Genomic DNA, 21,825 nt, shown 5'->3' with positions numbered 1-21,825 from the left:
TGAAGTTTCAGCTCAAACTACCCCACAAACTATTTGAACCTGGCCCTTTTATGCGTTGATCCAAATTGTGCTGTTTTGGTGACTGTTGCTTTGAATTCCAATTGGATTGTGCTCTTTTCAAAAGCGGGTGGAGCTAGGCCTGTCACAATAATCAATGTATTGACTTATCACACAACACATGGACATGACCTCAATTATTTTTGGTGACGCAATATATATCACCCATACATTAAAAACAATTCTAGCAACATTTTAGCTGATTATGTGAGATCTCTGTCTCTATTGGAGTGTCAGTATGATTAAAAAAACACTATAGTATTTACTATAAATGGTTTCAGTATTTTTCATGTGGGTGCCTTGACAACTGAAAATTTATCTGTCAGCAGATATGGCAGCTTCTTTTACTTTTTACCTTGCACTTTTTTTGTTAACATTTATTATTATTTATTTAGGATATGCATTTTCACATTGTAATTTCAAAACCTGATAATTTAAATGTTAAAATGACTATAATTAGATTAATTTTTTTAAGAATGAAATATTATGTGTTCTTTAGAAGAGTGTACTTGCATTGTTATGCCATTTTATTGTCTCTCTAGCAGACTCGTATTTAATGAGTGGCATTAAATGGTATTAAAATGACAATAATATAATTTATCGTAGTATAATTTGGTGCAATGTATCGTACAAAAAAAAAAAAGATATCGTGACAGGCCTAGGTGGAGCTACAAATGTCTGTGCTTTGATTTAGCATAGCAGCAGATTAAAAATAGGACTAAAATTTTCTTTATGAAAACCTGAAAATGTAAAAATAAGGTGTCTCAAAAGTAGGCAGTCCTAGCAGAATCCGGAGTTTGTAATTGACATTTATAATGCTTCTAAGTCTCTGATATTATCTTCAGCAGGTACAGTGTGAAAAGCTCAATGGTGGACGGCTGCTTCTCACTTGGGGCTGTCTATGCTAATGAGGAAGAGATTGTCACTAATGGGCAAATAAATGTTTGGTTGAAGCACTATGGAGAAGATTTAATTTTTTAACTTTTAGTAAAACAACAGAATCCATAAGCACTAGTTAATGTGATGTAAAGCCAAATTTGCTAGTGTTAAAATGCAGTTCTAAATCATGACTCAACAGAAATGAAACTGAGTTAATTATAAAAAAAACAACACTAGGTAAACATATTCATTAAAAACATTTTGCAAACAGCAAAACAGGAAAGTGCTGGGCAGCAGCAGAAGCAATCAGAAATAGTAATTGAAATAGTTTTGAATACTTAATACAACCTAATTAGATTTAGCCTCCACCTTAAAGGGGTGAATATCAGTACAGATTTTACAGATCTAGTCCGAAACATCTGTATCTTCCAGAACCAGCCCGAAAGACCTTGTGGTCCGAAAGAGCATGCGGTCAGCAGTTGAAAATAAAACCGTCAAAGCCAGGGCTGCCGGGGTCAGTAAGGAAACACAACAAACAGGGCAGAAACAGCAAACAGAAGGAACACAAAACACCTAAAAAAGCCCCAATGTGGAAAATGAGGCCAAGCCACACCATCACATTGCCCACGCTCAGATACTCACCCTTCGGTTGAGCTTATCACCCTGCAAAAACCACAATACATTTCACTTTGAAATTCACTCACAACCAAAAGCTACCATTCCCATATGAGCTCCACTACTGCTGGGAAACCTAGCCCAGTTTTGCTGAAAACAAAAAAACAAACAAAAAAAAAAAAAAACACAAAAACACCAGAGACCAACTTTTATGAAGGTCCAAGGCTGCTTCATGCTGGTTTGGTGCTGGTCTAGCTTGTTGGAAAGCCATGCAGCTGGTTGAAAAAGGGGGTTTTGATGGTCAGCTGGTGAACAAATTAGCAAAGCAGCGTTCCGTGCTTTAGACCAGCAACCAAAACACAACATGGCATTCAATAGAGAGAGTGCATTATTGGCAGGAAAAGGTAGAATTACTGATGTAAAAATGAAAAACAATAGTTCAATAGTCCTGACTGAGTTACATTATCCCATAGGGCTTGAACCCAAATGTAGAGATGCACCGAATGGAATTTTCTTGGCTCATTCTGAGCATTTACAAACAAGAAATATACTTTTATTCAATTTTTTTATAAGAAAAAATATTCATTAAAGATTTATCTAAAGTGTAAAACAATATATATCATTAAAATAAAAGATTAGCTTCCCCCAAACTGCAACAACACTAACAAAACATGTCATTTTCCCAAAACGTATACATTATGTCTTAATTATTTATATGTATACTTTTTTACTATTATCTTAGACACTTTTTTATTTGTTTTATCTTGTTCTGGTAAAGCATTTGCTGACAACCTAAAGGTAACTACTGTTTTTTTCTCTGTCTCTGAAAGCAGTTATGACTGATATGTATAGCAGAACTTTAAATACCCAGCAAATGTTTCGAAAATAGCTTGAAAGAAACCTTTCTGACAAGGGCCCAAATATGATTTTAAACTACTTAACTGACAGTATTAATCTGTCATAATGAGTATAGCTAATATAAAGGCAAAGAGGTCAATTCGACCAAAGGGAAATAATCTCTGTTGATGATGGACGCTAAAAATAAAGTCCGACTGAAATTGGTCAGCCAGTCACCAGTCAGGCTTCTGATTCTGGTTCGGGTTCTTGGACAGACAATCGATGCAGCTCTACCAAAATGTCAACAGATGGATTGTAACAGTCACTGAAAAATCTTGAGATTGACAGGTACCTGGGAGAGGATGTTAGTGCACTGCTGAAGAAGAGAAACCGGTGGTTTGCCCAGACTGGTGGCCAACTGTACCCGCAGTAGCTGCTCTTTCTGGGTGAGATTATCCTGCAGTGCATGAGCCAAAGCAACAGCGGCACACCAGTTTGACAGAGAGTCTGCAGAGAACAGACCTCCACACAACAACTGGCCTGCTGAGATAGAGTTTGCTGAAGAGAAAGAAAGAGAGAAAGACATGTTGTGGGTAATGAAGTACACAAACAAGAAATAATTTTAAAAAAATTGAGCATAGGAGCAGATTTGCTCTTATTTTCTGTTTTTGGTTCACTTAATAAACCACATTTGCTTCATTTGGATCAATGTCTCCACATCATTGGCCACAATAATAAAATCATATGTAAAGGGGCAGCACGTTTTACCGATATTTATTTCAATTGATATGTAAATATTAGTCATGTCATTGTCATGTCATTTTAATCTGCTTATCCAGGGCAGGGTCGCGGGGGCAGAAGTCTTAGGAGAAAACTCCAGACTTCCCTCTCCCCAGACACTGCCTCCAGCTCCTCCGGGGTGATCCCGAGGCGTTTCCAGACCAGCCGAGAGACATAATCCCTCCAATGTTCCCCAGGGCCTCCTCCAGGTGGGACATGCCTGGAACACCTTCTAAGGTAGGCGTCCTGGAGGCATTCGAAACAGATGTCAGAGCCACCTCAGCTGAGTTCTCTGGATGTGGAGGAGCAGCAGCTCTAATCCAAGCTCCTCCTGGGTGACATAGCTCCTCACCCTGTCTATAAGCGTGCGCCCTGCCATCCTTTTGACCAGTACATTGACTGCATTAATGCTGCAGCTGCACCAATCCGCCTGTCAATCTCACGTTCTATCCTTCCCTCACTCATAAACAAAACCCCAAGATACTTGAACTCTTCCACCAGGGGTAAGGACTTTCCTCCAACCTTGAGATGGCAAACCACCTTTATCCGGTGAAGCACCATGGCCACTGACTTGGAGGTGCCGATTCTCATTCCAGCCATGTCACATTCAGCAGCAAACTGCCTTAGTGCATGCTGAAGGTTCATGTTCGATGAAGCCAACAGAACAACATCGTCTGCGAATAACAGAGATGAGATCCTGTGGTTCCCGAAGAACCCCCTTTAACCCAAGGCTGCGCTTTGAAATTCTGTCCATAAAAATTATGAACAGAATTGGTGACAAAACTTAGGATTCAACTTTTTTATTTGATTTTAGATTTGATAGTTTGGTTTATAGTACAATAATATCATTACAAAATATTTATTTTAATTTAATTATCATTTTTAATAATATAGTATTTCTAAATAAATTAAAAATAATTATTAATTTTAGTATATGAATATAATTTATCACATAGAGTATTTTCCTACCCTTTCGGGCAAATCTATGTAATGAAAAAAAAACTGCATATTTTACAGCATACTTTTACTTAGAAATTGAGAGTAAACATCAGTCAGAGGAGTCAATTTTGGAAATTGGGGTTTATGCATTATGTGACAATTAGGAATCTGAAGATTAAAAAGAAATACAATAGTCAAGGCAAGTTTATTTGTATAGAACATTTCATACACTGTGGCAATTTAAAGTGCTTTACATAAACAGAAAAAAAGAGACAAGTAGAAGATTAAATGTGTTAAAACAGGTTATAAAATAATGAAAAAGAAGAGAAAAACAATAGTGTGATCTGCCGGACGTAGCACAGTGCTCATTCAGTAAAGGCACAGCTAAACAGATGTGTTTTCTGTCATAATTTCAATTTTAAAGGTGATTTTCTCAGTATTAAATTAAGTTCTTAGCCATGCATATTACTGAACAAAAGGGTTTTTATCTATTTGTGAAAATAAATCAACCAAATGACTTTTATTAATATTCTAATGATTTTTGGCAAAAAAAGAAAATGTAGACCCATACCATGTATTTCTGGTGTTGGCAAAAGTATCCCCAAGTGATGTAACATTGGGTTTGTGGAACCAGTAAAATGGTATTTTCCTCCTCTGGAAATCTTTTATTTACAACTTCGCAATTGCAGTATTTTTTATTTTTTTCTGGTATTTTGAAAAAAGTAAGAATATTGACTAAATTACTTACAATTAGCATTATATCATGTTTGATAAAATTCTAAATAATTAATGATGTGTTTAGGTGAGAATGTGTACTACAGCTTTCCATGTAATTCTGAATATATTTGGTTACAGATCACTGTATAAGGATGATAATACACATTTTGAACATTTTGTCCTCCTGTTGTCAACGTGTCAAAAACAGTGCAACTACATGCAATCCATTAATCATGATGATTCAAGACCAATGCACTAAACTCAGAACTAGTTGGGTCAAAACTTACCATCAATAGTGGAGGGCAGCAGTGTGGCAACAATCTCCCCCTGTCCTTTTTGATTCTTATAAAGAAAGCACTGAAAACAGTAAAGTACAGCACAGCGGAGAACAAACGGCTGTCTCTCATTCACCATGGACATGAGAAGGACCACAATTGCAGGCCTAGCAAAAAAAAAAAAAAAAAAAAAAAAAAAAAAAAAAAAAAAAAAACAGACGTAAAATTCTCAACTCTTCACAAGAAAATATATTTTTTGTTTTGATAATATATTTTTTTTGTATGGTTTTATCAAATAGTGTAAAGAACAAAACAGACCTTGGTGGGTTAGATGGTGCATTAACAGATGCAAAGTAGTCCTGATTCACTTCAGAGCCTCGTATGACCTCTGACACAGTATTGATGGTCTGCACAAGGACAAAGAACATCTTAAAAAACTTTTGGTCAAACAGTCAGAAACCATGTGTACACAGTTTCAAACAGAAACATTTCTCGTTTTGATGCTGAACAGTTAGTGAACATTCATACACAACACCTTTTTAATCTTCCATTGCAATACTTTTCAGTTGTTTTTCTAAGACGTTTGTTAGCATTGCGCTCACATCTTTAGCAGCATGTCACATAAGGACGCCATCACCTTAGAATGCAACGCCAAGTCATTTTTACCATTTCCTTTAGCTAAAATGGTAGTTGCTACAACATGCAAGTTGATTAATAGCCTTTGTTTCCTTATGCCAAAAATAATGGTTTTATTTAAATATATTTATTCATTCGTCAATTTTCATTTCAGCTTAGTCCCTTGATTAATCTGGGGTCGCCAAAGCTAAATGAATCGCCAACTTATCTAGCACGTTTTTATACAGCGGATGACCTTCCAGCCGCAACTTATCACTGGGAAACATCCATTCACACACATACACCACTGACAATTTTTAGCTTACCCAATTCACCTGTACCACATATCTTTAGACTTGTAAGGGAAACTGGAGCACCTGGAGGAAACCCACGCGAACGCGGCGAGAACATGCAAACTCCACACAGAAACGCCAACTGACCCAGCCGAGCCTCGAACCAGTGACCTTCTAGATGTAAGGCGACAACACTACCTACTGTGCCACCACGTCGTCCATTTGAATTTATTTAAAAATGTAATTTAATCCTGTTATTTCAAAGATGTTTGATTCCCAGAAAAACAAACAAAAAAAAATAAAAAAACTAAATGTTTTCCCTCCAAGAAGTGCAAGTCATTTTGGTGAAAAGTGTGTGAATGTATACAATGTAAAAAATATATATATTTTTAAAATTGCCAAGTGCTAGACAATGATCCACTTTTATTGAGCAGTGGACTCACTCGAGAGCTGGTGATCTACATTAGTAGCTATAGTAATGACACAGACAAGATAACAAGTGGACTGAACAATGTAGGAGCAGCAAGAATGATAAGAGCAGAAAGACTGGAATTTTTTCCTTTTATTGCCCATCATGGCTTCTCATGAATTATATGAGAAAACATGGAGAACTAAACTAACTGAAAATTCTGAATTCTGAAAATTCTGAAACACTAAAAACCCCTTCACAATGTGAGAATCAAATCATTGTGCACGTGGCCACTAAATAGTTGATCCTGCCGAGCACATACCTAGATAAGGATGTACCCCATTTTCGAAATGATGTACTTTGTTGCTGACTTATTCAGTATTGGGCAAGAAAAGTGGCAGATCAAAGCCCAGCTTTCATGTATTACCATGGGGAATTTGATTTCAGCAAATCAGTTCGAGTGAATACAGACAACATGATTTATATATAATATTAATTAATATCTTATCAGTATCATTGCTCTTTTTTATTTTTAAAGATGACCCTATTTCATGTATAATATGGGCTATCTTGGTTGTAAGGGTCTCCAACAACAGTCTAATATGCATGCAAAGTCAAAAAACACTTTCATGGTCTTATAATCTGCATTTATTTTTACCTAATTATCCCAGCGACTCCTGTATGAATCGTCCAGTGATTCATTTGTTCCCAAACCCCTCCTTAGCGCGAAGCTAATCTGCGCTGATTGGACCGATGACAGTCTGTCACGATTGGTCGACTGCCTTCAGTTAGAGAATGAAATGCCCAATAGCTAATCAGCAATATAAAAGTAATCACAGTTCATACGCACTCCATAGTGTAGGCGTGGATTTTAGCTGCCACACACACACACAAACACACACACACCTCTGGACGACAACGCTCCCGCTTCCGCCCGCACCCGCCAGGTTTTAGCCTGAACCCGACCGCTCCCGCTTATATTTAGAATTTCTTGTCCCGGTGCCCGAACCGCCCCGTTTTCTGCCCGCCGCGCCCGATCCCGCTAAAGAGCGGGGGAGAACATAACCGAAAATCACCCAGCTAAACAGTCCAGAGACAGCCAGACAGAGCTCTATCTCTCTCTCTCTCTCTCATACGCGCGCACTAACACATACACACAAGCGCCAAGCAGACACACAGGCAGGCAAAGCTCTGTCTCATTCGCATAGCAATATCCACGATATTGCTAGACAGCCCGCTCCTGTCCCAAATTAAACCTGTTACCGACCGCTCCCGCGATTGATTCGGAAATTTATTCCCGCGCCGCAGAAATCTGGCGCGGGGACAGCCGCGGGAATGCAGACCTCTACCACGGAGCTCCATAAACAAACAGCACGCGTCGCGTTTTTAACGTGACTTTGCACGCGATAAGAGAATATAGCCAGTTAACCTGATACAGTACACGCGGTTACAAGTAACAAATCACAACTAAATACATTTGCAAGCTAGAGTCAACGAGGCAACTTTAATCGCACGTACTTACATTTGAGAAATGGAGGAAGAAACTCATCCTGACGTCCATTAGTAAGTTACTCTTTACTGATCCTTACTTTAACAAACGCAGATGAAGTATTCTTTGTAGCCTGTAGTTTCCAGAAGTTTCCAACTGCTTGGTTATAATGCTGAGGTTTCATCTCTGGGTAGAGAATCGATAATGTCCATCTGCAGTGTGACTTCAATCGACCGGCATGTTTGTGTGCGTGTGTTTGTGTGTGTGTGTGTGTGTGTCTGGGTTTCTGCGTCAGAGGGCGGGGCCTCAGGTTTGAAATCTCCCGGGTTTGCGCGTGCACGTGAATAACTTGGTTTCGTTCGTACGTCATGGCGAAACACCTAAGGAATCGGTATCAAGGCGACTCGTTTGAAGCACTATGAGTCGACTCTTTTATAGATGAATCAACCGTTTTAAACACTGTACACTAACAGATTTAAGCCTTAGCTGGATACTTCACTTCACTTAGAGTTGTGTTACACACTACAAGGAGGGGAATTTTCAAAAACCCATAATATGGGCTCTTTAAAATTACCAGCAATTAGGCTTGCAGCTGGAAGGGCATCAGCTACGTAAAACGTATGCTGGATAAGTTGGCGGTTCATTACACTGTGGCAACCCCAGATTAATAAAGGGACTAAGCAGAAAAAAAAAAAAATTTAAATGAAAATGGCTAGCGTGCCCCAAAACAGTGACAAAATTCACATTTAGAAGATCTAAAACTGATATAAACATGTAAAGCTTGTAGTTTGTCACTTCAGTTTAATTAATTAATGGTTTTATTTACATCACTTAACACACAGATTCTTACCAAATCATAACCAATCAAATGCTGTCTAGTATCTGACATGCCCCACCCCCTTCAAGACACTTCTCATCTGCTTTTCTTTAGATGCACTTGAGCTCAACCACTCTCACTGGCATAGTAATGATCAAACAAAATGCTATTAGCGTTTTTTTTTTTTTTTTTAAACGAGGAGGGTCTACACTGTGTCCCACCCTCTCTTCGTGTTTCCATTGAGATCAAGTCAAACATTGAAAACAAATGCAAATTTTTAAGCCTTTTTCACGGCACCTTAAAAGGGATATTTCACCCAAAAATTATTCTGCCATTATTTACTAACCCTTTACTTGTTAAAGTTCTATTTGAGTTTTGGTCTTTTATTCTAGACAAGAAGATATTTTGAAAAATGCTGATTGCTGGCTCAAATTGACTTCCATAGTATTTTTTTGCTATTATGCAAGTCTATAAGTGGCAGCAACAAGCATTTTTTCCAAAAATCTTATTTTGTGATCAACAGAACACACTCAGTATTGATGACTTCCTTTACATTAATCCCTATAATTACAAGAATCACAAACATTCTATCTACAGTTCATTTGACAAGTTGAATCATCATCAGAGTCTGCTTCTGCATGTACACACCAGTACAGCATGCAAACTCAAAGGTTGTACAAGCACAAACTCGTGCGCATGTTTAGATAATATGAGAAAAAAACAGCCCACTAGATGGGTCTGAAAGCAGTCTGACCTCTGTGAGGATGTCTGCAGGAACTCCTGTGGCCATAAGGATGGTGCAGAGCTGCTGGAGGAGACCACACTGGAACATGGCCTTCTGACAGCTGGCTGTGGCCCCTGGAGAGTTCACTGGAGAGACCAACACTCGCACCAGCTATAGGCACAAAACAGATTTCAACTTAAACACTCATGGACTAATGAGCTGTATCGATAAAATATTAATATTATTAAAGTTATTTCTACTACTACTACTACTACTAATATAACCAAAAACATTCATTTAAATTATACACAAATCCATCTTTATTTGTACATTGCTTTGTTTTAAAGCAGCTTTACTATAATAAATGGCAGCTCTGAAAAAACAAATGTCATTGTAAAAAAAATCTGTTTAGTATTGACAGTTTAGTTGAGTAACTGTGCAGTTTATGACCATTCACTAAGCCACCCCAAAAAAACGCCATCTACCAATCGTGGCTTAGCAATCGTAGCTACGCGCATGGGTTCTGTCAAGCTTTCTGTCGAGCGAGGGAAACAGATCAACGCGTTGTGCATATGGATTGTGCAAATCTGATACCCAGTATCCTTAAAGTTTGGACAGGGTGGTGGAATTTTCTCCCTTCAAAACCAAAAACCCAAATGAAGAAATGCCAGCGTGGATCAAGCTCTGTGAGGGGTGCTAAAGGAGCGGAATTTAGTTGGTTTTGTTCAGATAATCCTGACACATTCAGTGATAGACAGCAATAACTCACACACCTCTTATCCTAAACAGATCTACACTGTTTCCTACAAAAATACAAAACAGGTAATGTTTCACAGCTGTCTTTTTCTTTTTTACTCGATATTATGAGTAATTGCTCCGTTTAAGCCTTCGCCATAGTAACTTAGTCATACTAATATCGAATGGGTCATAATGACACGAGTTATTGATCCGGCAAAAACGAATCTGCAAAATCTGTTGATAACTTTACAGAACTTCATATTTCTATCTATTTCAAGCTACGAATATTTGAAATTACAAATCAGCAGAACAAAACTGAGATATGATCACAAACTGAGCCCTTGCGATCAATATACTTTACCTGCAGCTGTTTTTCAGTAATTTATAAAGAGCACACAAAAATACTGACAGCTATAGGTAATTTACTGTACGTTGTTATGAGTCAATGATGCTAATATTCAACACAAATCCATCAGTTTCCCCTTTCTGGCGGTTCTTTCCATGAATGAACTATGTAAAAGCACTGTCCATGCGTGTTTCCTCGTCGGTTAGTAACGCTATACTTCATTGCACAACAATTAATCTATCAGTTTTTTTGGCTAAAAATAGAGAAATCATTTCACCTCTCCTTCTGAGCATGAGCTAAGCTGTTGAATGGTTAGCGTATGAGGCGGCTAAGCTAGTTTCAATTTTGATTTAATTATTCTCTAATCGCTTGCCTATTATGTCGCGAATATAACCTGTAACGCATACTGCAGTCCTTCTTTGTCTGGTTTTCTCAAATCTTTCACTCGTCAAAAATGACATTATATTCTTGGCAATGTCTGACACCAGCGCACACACATTGTAAAAGTCGTGCCAGGCATGAAAGCTTGACAGGCATGGCAACAGTAACTAAGTAGGGTGGGACTTAGCGAAGAGTCAATTCAGTGACAATCATCTCTCTACATAAAAAAGCCACAGAGTAAAGTCAATGCTGATTTTAACTGCGTCATGGTTCAGCTCAATTCAATTATATTGTCCAGTCCTTCCAGAATTATGTAGTACATTTTTGTTAGATATTTAAAGCGTAAAATGACCAAATTTGTCATGGTGTTTCTCAATTTGCAACTTTTCTGTGGTCATAAAAAACAGACATTCAAAGTTTAGTTCTAATATATCAATTAGAAGCTTTGAATGTAAATATGACGTGACAACATGATATTACATATGAGAACCATCAGAATGACTACTATGGCTGTTAATATATAATTCTAGTAGTTCCAGTGTTGAATTGCTGACATAACTTTACACAGGTTTACCAATTTAATGCAAATATCACTGATTTAAAAAGCTAAACTTCCATGACCTGTAGTCAATGAAAAAAAGGCTTTAAAACATTTTGCTTAAACATCTTTCTGCATGACCCTAATAGCCACTATGAGAACAGCAGTAGATATTTTAACTCACTGTTGTGACAATGCTCCCTTTCCCATATTTAATAGCTCAATTGTAGCTTTACAAATTTTATTTTTAGCTTTTTCCTTCTCCTATTTTTTGACACCCAATTTTTGAAGTGGTCATTTTGAAGACAAAGCTCTTAAAATGTATATTATCTTGGCATACTACGCCTAGCTAACAGGTATAGTTTGGTGACTACATATAATTTAAAAGAGCCCTGAAATACCGCAACTTTTTTTTTGTACTGTTCTCTGTGGTCATCTAGTTTTGGGCGTGGCAGCCTGTTGACTGAGGTAACTGCCCACTTCTTTGATTGGCTGGCTGTTTTCATATTAACTGGCAGCGAGGTAGATGTAGATGTTGATTGTCTGTGGACGCGGGGCTTATCCACTATTGCATCGGTGGAGAACATTACATTTCGCATTATTTTAGCAGACGGCCATTAAAATAAGCTGTTTCTAGTGTAACAACCAAGTTTTAAGCTCTGAAACTTACAGGATATTTTTATAGTACTAGTATAGTCTAGTACTGTTTTCTTAGTTCATGACCCTTTTAAGAGATAGACTGTTGATTAGCAAGAACGAAATGAAAGGGAGTAGAAAAACAGACTAACCATAACAACAGGTGTGAAACAGTGGGATAGAAAAAATACATTTTAATAAATGGAAATTAAATGTATAATAGAGCTGGGCGATTAATCTAAAAGTAATCGAAATCGACATTCAGAACCTATGAATGATTTAATTTTTCCAGGTCAATTTTTCTATTATTTTCCCTACCCCGCTCTGGCTGGTTGATACTTCTGCATCGAGCGCACATGTATGATCCAGAGCAGCCTTTGTGTGATCGCATACCCTACTATACTATAGGTGCCCTATATCTTCTCTGTTTAATATGAAAAACAATGAAAATAATTTATTTGTTTTCAAAAGTGTAAGTTATTTATTTTTATTTTCAGTGACTGATGGTTTCAGGTAATGTGTATTTTAATTTCATTTGTTCAAAGTTGATGTTCAATAAATAATCATAGATAGTAGATAGTGTGTGTTTCCTTCAATTATCTTAAAATCAATTAATCCACTCTTCATTCAAAAAATGTCTTACATGTAATATATATAATAATATTTACAGTACAAAACCTGTCAGTGAACAACAAAGGCAAAAAAAAAATTTAATAAAATAATTGTTTATTAATCGTAATAGAATAAAAATGTTCAATCAATTGAGATTTTGATTTCAGGCCAAATTTCAGCCAGCACTAATGTAAAGCGACAAACACAAATTCATGATATTCCAAGACTTGGAAAAATAAATAAATAAAATTCTTGAATAATTTAAAATATATATTAATATCTGAAAAATTCCAAAATTTCCATGACCCATTGAAACCTTGTTCACAATCATATAATGTCATATTGTGAATTTAATATTATATAATAAAGTTCTATTTCCAATCCTGCTGGTGTTTTTTTTTTACAATTCATTTTAAGCATTTTTTTGCTTTGTAACACAAATCAAGCACAAAAAATGTAATGTTTTTTTTAAATCAGACCTGCAGCATTAGATGGAGGTTGGTGACTTTCTGTGCGGACCAGCCAGAGTTGTCATCCCCCACCTCAAACCACGGCTTCATCTTTTGGATATAAGAGCCTTCCTTGAAAAAATTCTGGTTGGAGCTGTTGTTCTTCAGCAGGTTTAGCAACAACAGTAGACAGTCCTCCACCACAATACCTGTGAGGCGAAGATAAAGCCTAATTAACAATCCTGCCATTTCTGGAACATTTGTGGTATACTTTTCCATCTCCAAAACAAAATGGGTTTGTTAACCGTTTACCTCCATCACTTGAACCCTCCTCAGTGATAATATCAAGAAGCCTCTCAAATGCATTTTCAAAAGCCACAATTTTCTGAATTGCAGCATTCCCTTTGGTAAGCTGCTGCAGTAAAAGGAGACCCTTAATGGGGAAAAAAGCATAATGGTTAAATTCAATTTCAACAGAGACTTCCTGTAGAAACACTCATGTTAAAGTGCAGCAAAAACACTTACATCATTACGTATAACTTCTCTGGAGTCAGCAAGAAGATCCATTAACCTGGATACTCCTTCATTGAGACAACATTAAGATTAACAATACAGTATAAAAAGAATCACAGCTTAAAAAAAAAAAAAAAACATGGTTTAAATGCAGTGTCAAATCACCAATCATCACAGATATCTGCACAAATTAAAGTAGATACCATGTTTAATAAAATACTCATATGAAGGGTATTAATAGTTCAAATTACACAAAAAAATACACTTTTTTTTTATATTTCTAGGGGCCAAAGCAATGGGTTGTGAATATTTAACACAGAGGTCATATAACATGAGGCTGCAGAGGGTCTGCAAGACCTTAACTTCATTCTTTTGAAACAAAAAAAAAAAAAAACACAAACATTTACAGAGCTTGCATTTGTTTTATTTAAACACACATTTGATTGAGACACATTAGACTAATTTATATTCTATTTGCTGTATTCACATTGTAGGAGAAGCTGTCACTCCAGACACACCCCAATCAGCATAATTTAAAACCTTTAACCACTAAAAGCTGCCCTCCGGGCTCATATTAATGACACGTGTAGCTTCCTAAATTTTTGGGAGTGGCGCCTATTCAGGGATTAACCAAACAAAAGGGTGCTGCAGTTTTGTTGCATGCAGTACAAAACAAAATAAATCGCAAACCACTTTAAAAAAGGCCACAACAGCTTTTGTTGTCAAACTTTTAATTATCACAAGAAGATGTTTTTAAATGTACAGGTTTGTAAAAGTAGATTACTAAATGCAAAGTTTTAACATTTTAACCTTGCTTAAATGTTGTAACTTGAACATTTTGTTAAAGGTGAGGTTAGGAGTCAACAAAGAATTGAATACTTTGTTTGAGAATCAAATACTTTTTATAAAAAGTAAAATCTTGATTACTCTTATCGATTCCTATGTGCACGTTTTTATTTTTTCACTTGACAATTGGCCAAGACCTTCTGACTAATGAGATACCAAGACCTTGAACAATGATCTAAACATTGATTAGATGGACCACATAAAGTGCTTAAAAGTTTGGCTACATTTTGTGAAGAATAGTGGCAAATCTAAGTGTAAATATTGTATAACATGTTGCCAGCAAGGTGTCACGACCAATATGACCAAGCATCTGAGGTTAGTTCACCCCACCAAATGAAAAGAATGCAGTTAAATTCATTGCATATCCCAAGTGCAACTAACAAGTGTTGTGTATTTTAGTTTTTTTGAATGTGTAGCTGAGCAGTTCAGCACTGGTTTATGTTTGTAATTTGAAGTGAAGCTAAACACTGCATTCTCTTCTGCAGATTTAAACTGTCAATGATAATCTTAGGTGTTGTATTGAAGTTGAAAAAAAAAGTAGAAATAAGAATGTTCCTTTAACATTTCTGAAATGTTTAATCTTACTCTTTTGCAAAAAATAAATGCTTATATGGCTGCTTAATTCTTTTCAGCAGCTCTCCAGCGGCCCTAAACTAGAGCTGTACAATTTTGGATAAAATGAGAATCACCATTTTTTTGCTTTTAAAATAAAGATCACAGCTTTTTAATTTGTAAGATTTACCCCTCAACATTAGGTTTTCAAAAAAATAAAAATATGGCCATAAAATGAATACAGTGCATCCGGAAAGTATTCATAGCGCTTCACTTTTTCCACTTTTTTTTAATGCAGCCTTTTTCCAGAATGGATTAAATTCATTTATTTATTCAAAATTCTACACACAATACCCAACAATGACAATGTGAAAAAAAGATTTTTTGAAATTGTTGCAAATTTATTAAAAAAAAAAAAATCTGAAAAACAATCACATGTACATAAGTATACACAGTCTTTGCTCAATACTTTGTTGATGCAACTTTGGCAGTAATAACAGCCTCAAGTCTTTTTGAATATGATGCCACAAGCTTGGCACACCTTTATTTGGGAATTTTTGCCCATTCCTCTTTGCAGTACCTCCCAAGCTCTATCAGGTTGGATGGTAAGTGACGATGTACAGCCATTTTTTGACCTCTCCAAAGAGATGCTCAATAGGATTTGGATTTAGGCTCTGACTGGGCCACTAAAGGACATTTACAGAGTTGTTGTGAAGGCAATCCATTGATAATTTGGCGGTAGGCTTTGGGTCATTGTCCTGCTGGAAGATGAACCGTCGCCCCAGTCTGAAGTCAAGAGCACTCTGAAGCAGGTTTTCTTTCAGGATGTCTCTATACATTGCTGCATCTTTCCCTCTATCCTGACTAGTCTTCCAGTTCCTTCTGCTGAAAAACATCCCCACAGCATGATGCTGTCACTACCATGCTTCACTGTAGGGATGGTATTAGCCTGGTGATGAGTGGTGACTGGTTTTCTTTAAATGTAACCCCTGGCATTTACTCCAAAGAGTTTTAGTATAGTCTTTAGACCAGAAAATTTTGTTTCTTTTGGTCTGAGAGTCCTTTAGATGTCTTTTAGCAAATTCCAGGAGGGGAGTAGCTTCCGTCTGGTCACTCTACCATACAGGTCTGAGTGGTGGATTGCTGCACAGTTCTATAAGGTTCTCCTCTCTCCCCAGAAGAACGCTGAAGCTCAGACATCAGGTTATTGATCAACTCCCCGACTAAAGCTCTTCTCCCCCGATCGCTCAGTGTAGATGGCCGGCTAGCTCTAGAAAGAGTACTGGTGGTTCCATATATCTTCCACTAATGGAGGCCACTGTGGTCGTTGGAACTTTCAGAGCAGCAAAAAATTTTCTGTACCCTTCCCCAGCCTTGTGCCTCGAGACAATCCTGTCTCAGAGGTCTACAAACACTTTTTTTGTCCTTTTGCTAGGTTTGTGCTTTGACATCCACTGTCAACTCTGAGATCTTATATAAACAGGTATATGCCTTTTTAAATCATGTCTAATCAACTGAATTTACTACAGGTAAACTCCAATTAAGCTACTGAAACATCTCAAGAATGATCAGTGGAAACAGAATGTACCTTAGCTCAATTTAGGGCTTCACTGCAAAGGCTGTGAACACTTATGTACATGTGATTTTCAGGTTTTTTATTTTTTTATAAATTTGCAACAATTTCAAAAAATCTTTTTTTACAATGTCATCATGGGGTATTTTGTGTAGAATTTTGAGGAAATCCATTAATCAATTTAGGAACAAGGCTGTTACATAAAAACATGTGGAAAAAGTGAAGCACTATAAATACTTTCCGGATACACTCTATGTCGTTATGTAATGTAGTAAACAAGTACATAATTGACATTTTTGAGTGAATAATACCTTATAAATAATGATTACAAATGAATCATGAAGCTCTACCATGGGATGAACTGGTGTTTTTCAGACAAAAACTCTTTGTAAATGTTTAATTTCATGTGTATAGTCTTTAATGTGCTTTTAATAAATTTTCTTCTATTCAAAAAATATTCAGGGATGCGAATATGTCAGATGATGGCTTTTCATGTGCTTGACGATAGGTATTTTGTTTGGGGGTGATCAATAATTAAATCTGGAAAAAGCTAGGCATAGGTGAAGAAGTTTAGCAGATAGCAATGACATATCACAAGCCTCAGTTGTTTATTCGATCTGCAAAATCCCAGCTAAAAAAACAAGGAAAATAAGAACAAAAAGGTTGCACACAGTTTGATTAGCCACAACATTTTCTAGTAATATTACCTTTTTTTCATTGTGTTACTATGTAAATTGGACTCTTATTTTGAAAAGAAAGGCAGGGAAACTTAAAGCTTGCTGCACCACATTTTTAAATTGGGCACGGCTGGTCAGAATGACAGATATGGCCATTTTAGTAGTTAATAAAAGTAGTAATTAAAATTCTACAGAACTTCCAGAATTTTAACTACTAAACTACTAAAATTGCTATGGCGGTCATTTTGACCATACGTGTTAAACAATCTCATATGCGAATCTTGCACTGATATTTCTCTAAATACATGAGAAGAGGAGATTCTCAAACTCACCCATAGGGCTGACCAGGACGATGCCCTGGACTTGAGCACACTGGCTTTTCAAAAGTGCAGTTAAAAGCTTCACACCTGGCCAGCGAACATGGAAGTCAAACTCCTAACAAAGACAAAACAGTCAACATATGTCAAGGGAGTATGGAAAGCAACAAGAGATCTTTTCATCTGCCAGCTTTTCTGTCTGATAGAATATCAGTTGGAGCTTACCTCCAACAGTGTAAGAAGAAGAGTGATGTTTTCTGGCTCCTGGATGAACTTGTCAGTGAACTGAGCTCCCAAATCATCCTCCTGCTTCTGTTGGTTCTCTTCTGAAAGAGAAAATTATGTGCAGAGAAATGTATTTTTGTTGCTTTTAACTTATCTGATCAGTTTAACAGAGACACTACAGAAAAAAAAGGAGGAGACAGATATGGAAAGATACCAAAACATACTAGGAAGGGCAGGGAGGATTTATGATAAATCTTATCACACTTTAACCGCAAAGAGCCAGAAAATGAACTTTTCAGTGCATGTTATCAAGCATTCAGATGGAAGTGCAGTGTAACAACTGCTGACAGAAAGTGTATTAATCCAAACAGAAAAAGCACATAAACCCACAGATTAGAAAACTGAAAAGCAGTAAAAAGCAAACAAATAAATAAAATCAGAAAGCACAAAAACCACACCAGCTATAGCTTAATACTAACCCAGTGCTTGTTCTGAAAAGACTTATATTCAGCCTCAAAGAACACCATGCAACGGACTGACCAGCACAGATTTTACAACAGAAATTTGATATGAATTTCTTAATCAAAAGTAAATAATAAGGTTATCTACCTATAAAGGGGACAAATAATTGTTGATCATGGTCAAATTATTGTTATTACATTATTATTTCTTTATTTTCTAATATGAAAGTGACATTTTTATATATACACAACTTATGAACCGGACAGTCCATGCAATCAGTGCAGACTGGGAGAACAAATGTTTTAGCAGATCTGGAGTTAAATTAGCCAATTAAAAAAAGAAGGTAGGACTAAAATAGAGGTCTGCATTGCCGCTACTGTCCTGCGGATGCCGCAGGACCCGACCAGATTTCTACGGCGCGGGTATAAATTTCCGAATAAATCACGGGAGCGGTCGGTAACGGGTTTATTTTGGGACGGGAGCGGGCTGTCTAGCAATATCGCTCCCGACTCCCGAGTGAGCATGTGTATGTATGTGTGTAAATGAAATAGCGCGATGCTGTGTTTAGCTTGTTTGTTGCAGTGTGTGTGTGTGTGTGTGTGTGTGTGTGTATGTATGTATGTATGTATGTATGCGCACGCGCGAATGAGAGGTGTGTGTGTGTGTGTGTGTGTGTGTGTGTGTGTGTGTGTGTGTGTGTGTGTGTGTGTGTGTGTGTGTGTGTGTGTGTGTGTGTTTGGTGCTTATGAGTGTGTGTTAGTGGGCCGCGCACGAATGAGAGAGAGAAAGCTTTGTCTGTGTGTGTGTGTGCTTGGTGCTGTGCGTGTGTGTGTTTATACAGACAGCTTGTTATAGGCTGTCTGGACTGTATAACTGGGTGATTTTCGGTTTTGTTCTCCCCCCGCTCTTTAGCGGGATCGGGCGCGGCGGATAGAAAACGGGGCAGGTCGGGCAGCGGGACAACAAGTGCTTAAAATAAGCTGGAGCGGTCGGGTTCGGGCTAAAACCTGGCGGGTACGGGCGGGATTCAAAATTTAGTCCCGCGCAGATCTCTAGACTAAAATACCTATCGTTAATAAATTGATTTTAGGTTATTTTCTCATCTACCAACAATCTTTTATTCACCCTCATGATATTTCAAATTGTATCTTTTATTTCACGTCATGTCAGCTTCATTCGCTTTTTTCACAACAAAAACAAACACTTTATAATATTACAAATATAAAAATATAATTTAAAAACATTCAAGCAAACAAAAAAGTTGTATTACATGAAACTTTTTTACATTAATACAAGATGAAAAATTTCACTAGGTTCTTTAAGCGAGTTATTTATTCTTTTTCAAACAGAAATGAAGAGATGTATATTTAAATTAGAGAGATTTCTACTCTTCCACCTAAAGTCTATTAATACAAGTTAGCTGATTAATGTTTACATATAATAAAATCTTGTCTTTTTAAAATCATGGTATTAAACAGCTCATTTGAAGTAGAAACATTTTTGATATCTGCATACAAACATTGTGAAGAGTCACAGTTTTGGGTGAACAAACATTCAATTCAGACATGATTTATTTTAAGGATGAACAAAAGCCACATGGATTTGGAATGACATGAAGGAAATTAAAGGATGACAATTTTTTTAAGCGAACTACAACAACTTTGACTAAACCAAGCTAAACCAAACTGCTGATGTCATTACACTGTAATACAGTTCTCCAAAATTAGCTGTTTTATGGGATTGGTGCCAAACATACAGTAGGGGAGGTATTCTACAGGAATGGTTGGGCTAGTGGTTAGACAGCATCATGCACAAAAAAGTGCTTTACCTTCAGAATCATCTGGCGGATTAAACATGGAAAGAAAAAGGAGGAGGATCAGATATACAATATTTCCCTGCTCATCAAACAGTAACTGTAAAAGGGAGACTGGTAAAAGACTGAAACAAGGCTTCTTAAGAAAAATTTAAAGAAAACTAGGATCTTGGAATTAAAGAATAAGATGAGAATTATCCCCATGATGCTTTATGGACAATGAAATGACTCAGAATCCCAACAGGAATGTCAGAGGCAGACTTAATATAGAATCAAAACATACCTTGTTCCTCTTCTTCATCGTTGCAAACAATGTTGTACAAAGTGTCCAAAGCATAACCTAGGATTTCAGTGTCTGACCTGTTTCAAATAATCACGAAGTCAAAAAAATAGCACAAAGCAATTCACTAACAAAACACAAAAACAAAACACAAAAAGATCCATTGTAATGACCTAGTTACAATCAATGTATTAGTTTGAACCTACCGGTCAGTTTGCAGTATACGAACTAAATGGTCCATTGACATTGTCCCAACCTCCAGACGATATTTCTGAAATAAAAAAAAAAATTATTTTACATGTTCCACAAACAACTATTGCATAATAAACAACAAGCATCTATTATATATATATATATATATATATATATATATATATATATATATATATATATATATATATATATATATATATATATATATATATATATATATATATATATATATATATATAATTTAACAGTTTTAAAAACTAATTTCTAATAACTGATTTATTTTATCTTTGCCATGATGACATGAAAATATCTAGTCAAATATTATTTAAAGACACTTCTATACAGCTTAAAGTGTCATTTAAAGGCTTAACTAGGTTATTTAGGTTAACTAGGCAGGTTATTGTATGACAATGGTTTGTTCTGTAGACTATCGAAAGAAAATATAACCAAAAAGGGGAAAAAATTTTGACCTTAAATAGGTGTTTAAAAGATTTAAAACTGCTTTTATTCTTAAATAAAACACAAAAAACTTTCTCCAGAAAAATAAATATTATCAGACATACTATGAAAATTTCCTTGCTCTGTTAAACATCATTTCGGAAATATTTAAAAAAGCAAAAATCAAAGGGGGTTTAATAATACTGACTTCAATTGTATATATATCGTGCTGCACAATTGGAAAATTCTGACATTGCAATATTTTGTTTTGCTGCGATATTTATATTGCGATTTGAATTTCATTTCACCCTATGATTTGAATAACTTTATTTGGGAAGATTTTATTAATTTAGATCAACTGAGACGATCAAGTCTTTTTCTATGCAGTGCGTCTGCATAAATTATAATAAATTGCAAGCATATATAAACATGACAAAAACAAAAGTTAACCAAACAGCACTTTATGGTTTTCTGGGTTGTCAAACCATTTTAAAGTACAGAAATGTAACTTCAATTTTTTGTGTATATATGTGTATATATGTGTTTATATGTATGTATATATATATATATATATATATATATATATATATATATATATATATATATATATATATATATATGTTTGTGTTTATATGTGTGTGTGTGTGTGTGTGTGTGTGTGTATATATATATATATACATACATATATATACACATGTATGTATATGTGTATGTATATATATATATATATATATATATATATATATATATATATATATATATATATATAT

The 21,825-nt window shown here is 36.0% G+C and overlaps 1 protein-coding gene across 4 annotated transcripts in view; it reads right to left on the bottom strand.

The window, feature by feature from the left end:
• The window catches only part of uso1 (USO1 vesicle transport factor), a 42,959-nt gene that overhangs the window by 15,367 nt on the left and 5,767 nt on the right, over positions 1–21,825 (bottom strand). The window contains 13 exon segments of one of the 4 annotated variants that reach the window (NM_200155.1): positions 1,579–1,599; positions 2,741–2,946; positions 5,112–5,266; positions 5,418–5,506; positions 9,477–9,617; positions 13,177–13,355; positions 13,459–13,579; positions 13,672–13,727; positions 17,640–17,742; positions 17,850–17,950; positions 20,140–20,151; positions 20,408–20,484; positions 20,611–20,675. In NM_200155.1, coding sequence (NP_956449.1) covers positions 1,579–1,599; positions 2,741–2,946; positions 5,112–5,266; positions 5,418–5,506; positions 9,477–9,617; positions 13,177–13,355; positions 13,459–13,579; positions 13,672–13,727; positions 17,640–17,742; positions 17,850–17,950; positions 20,140–20,151; positions 20,408–20,484; positions 20,611–20,675 — 1,326 coding nt within the window. 4 annotated transcript variants of the gene reach the window in all.

The sequence above is a fragment of the Danio rerio genome, chromosome 1, assembly GCF_049306965.1.
Source record: "Danio rerio strain Tuebingen ecotype United States chromosome 1, GRCz12tu, whole genome shotgun sequence".
In the NCBI taxonomy this organism is placed as follows: Eukaryota; Metazoa; Chordata; class Actinopteri; order Cypriniformes; family Danionidae; genus Danio; species Danio rerio.
The sequence above is the reverse complement of the archived record's forward strand: the minus strand, read 5'-3'. Positions and strand labels throughout refer to the sequence as shown.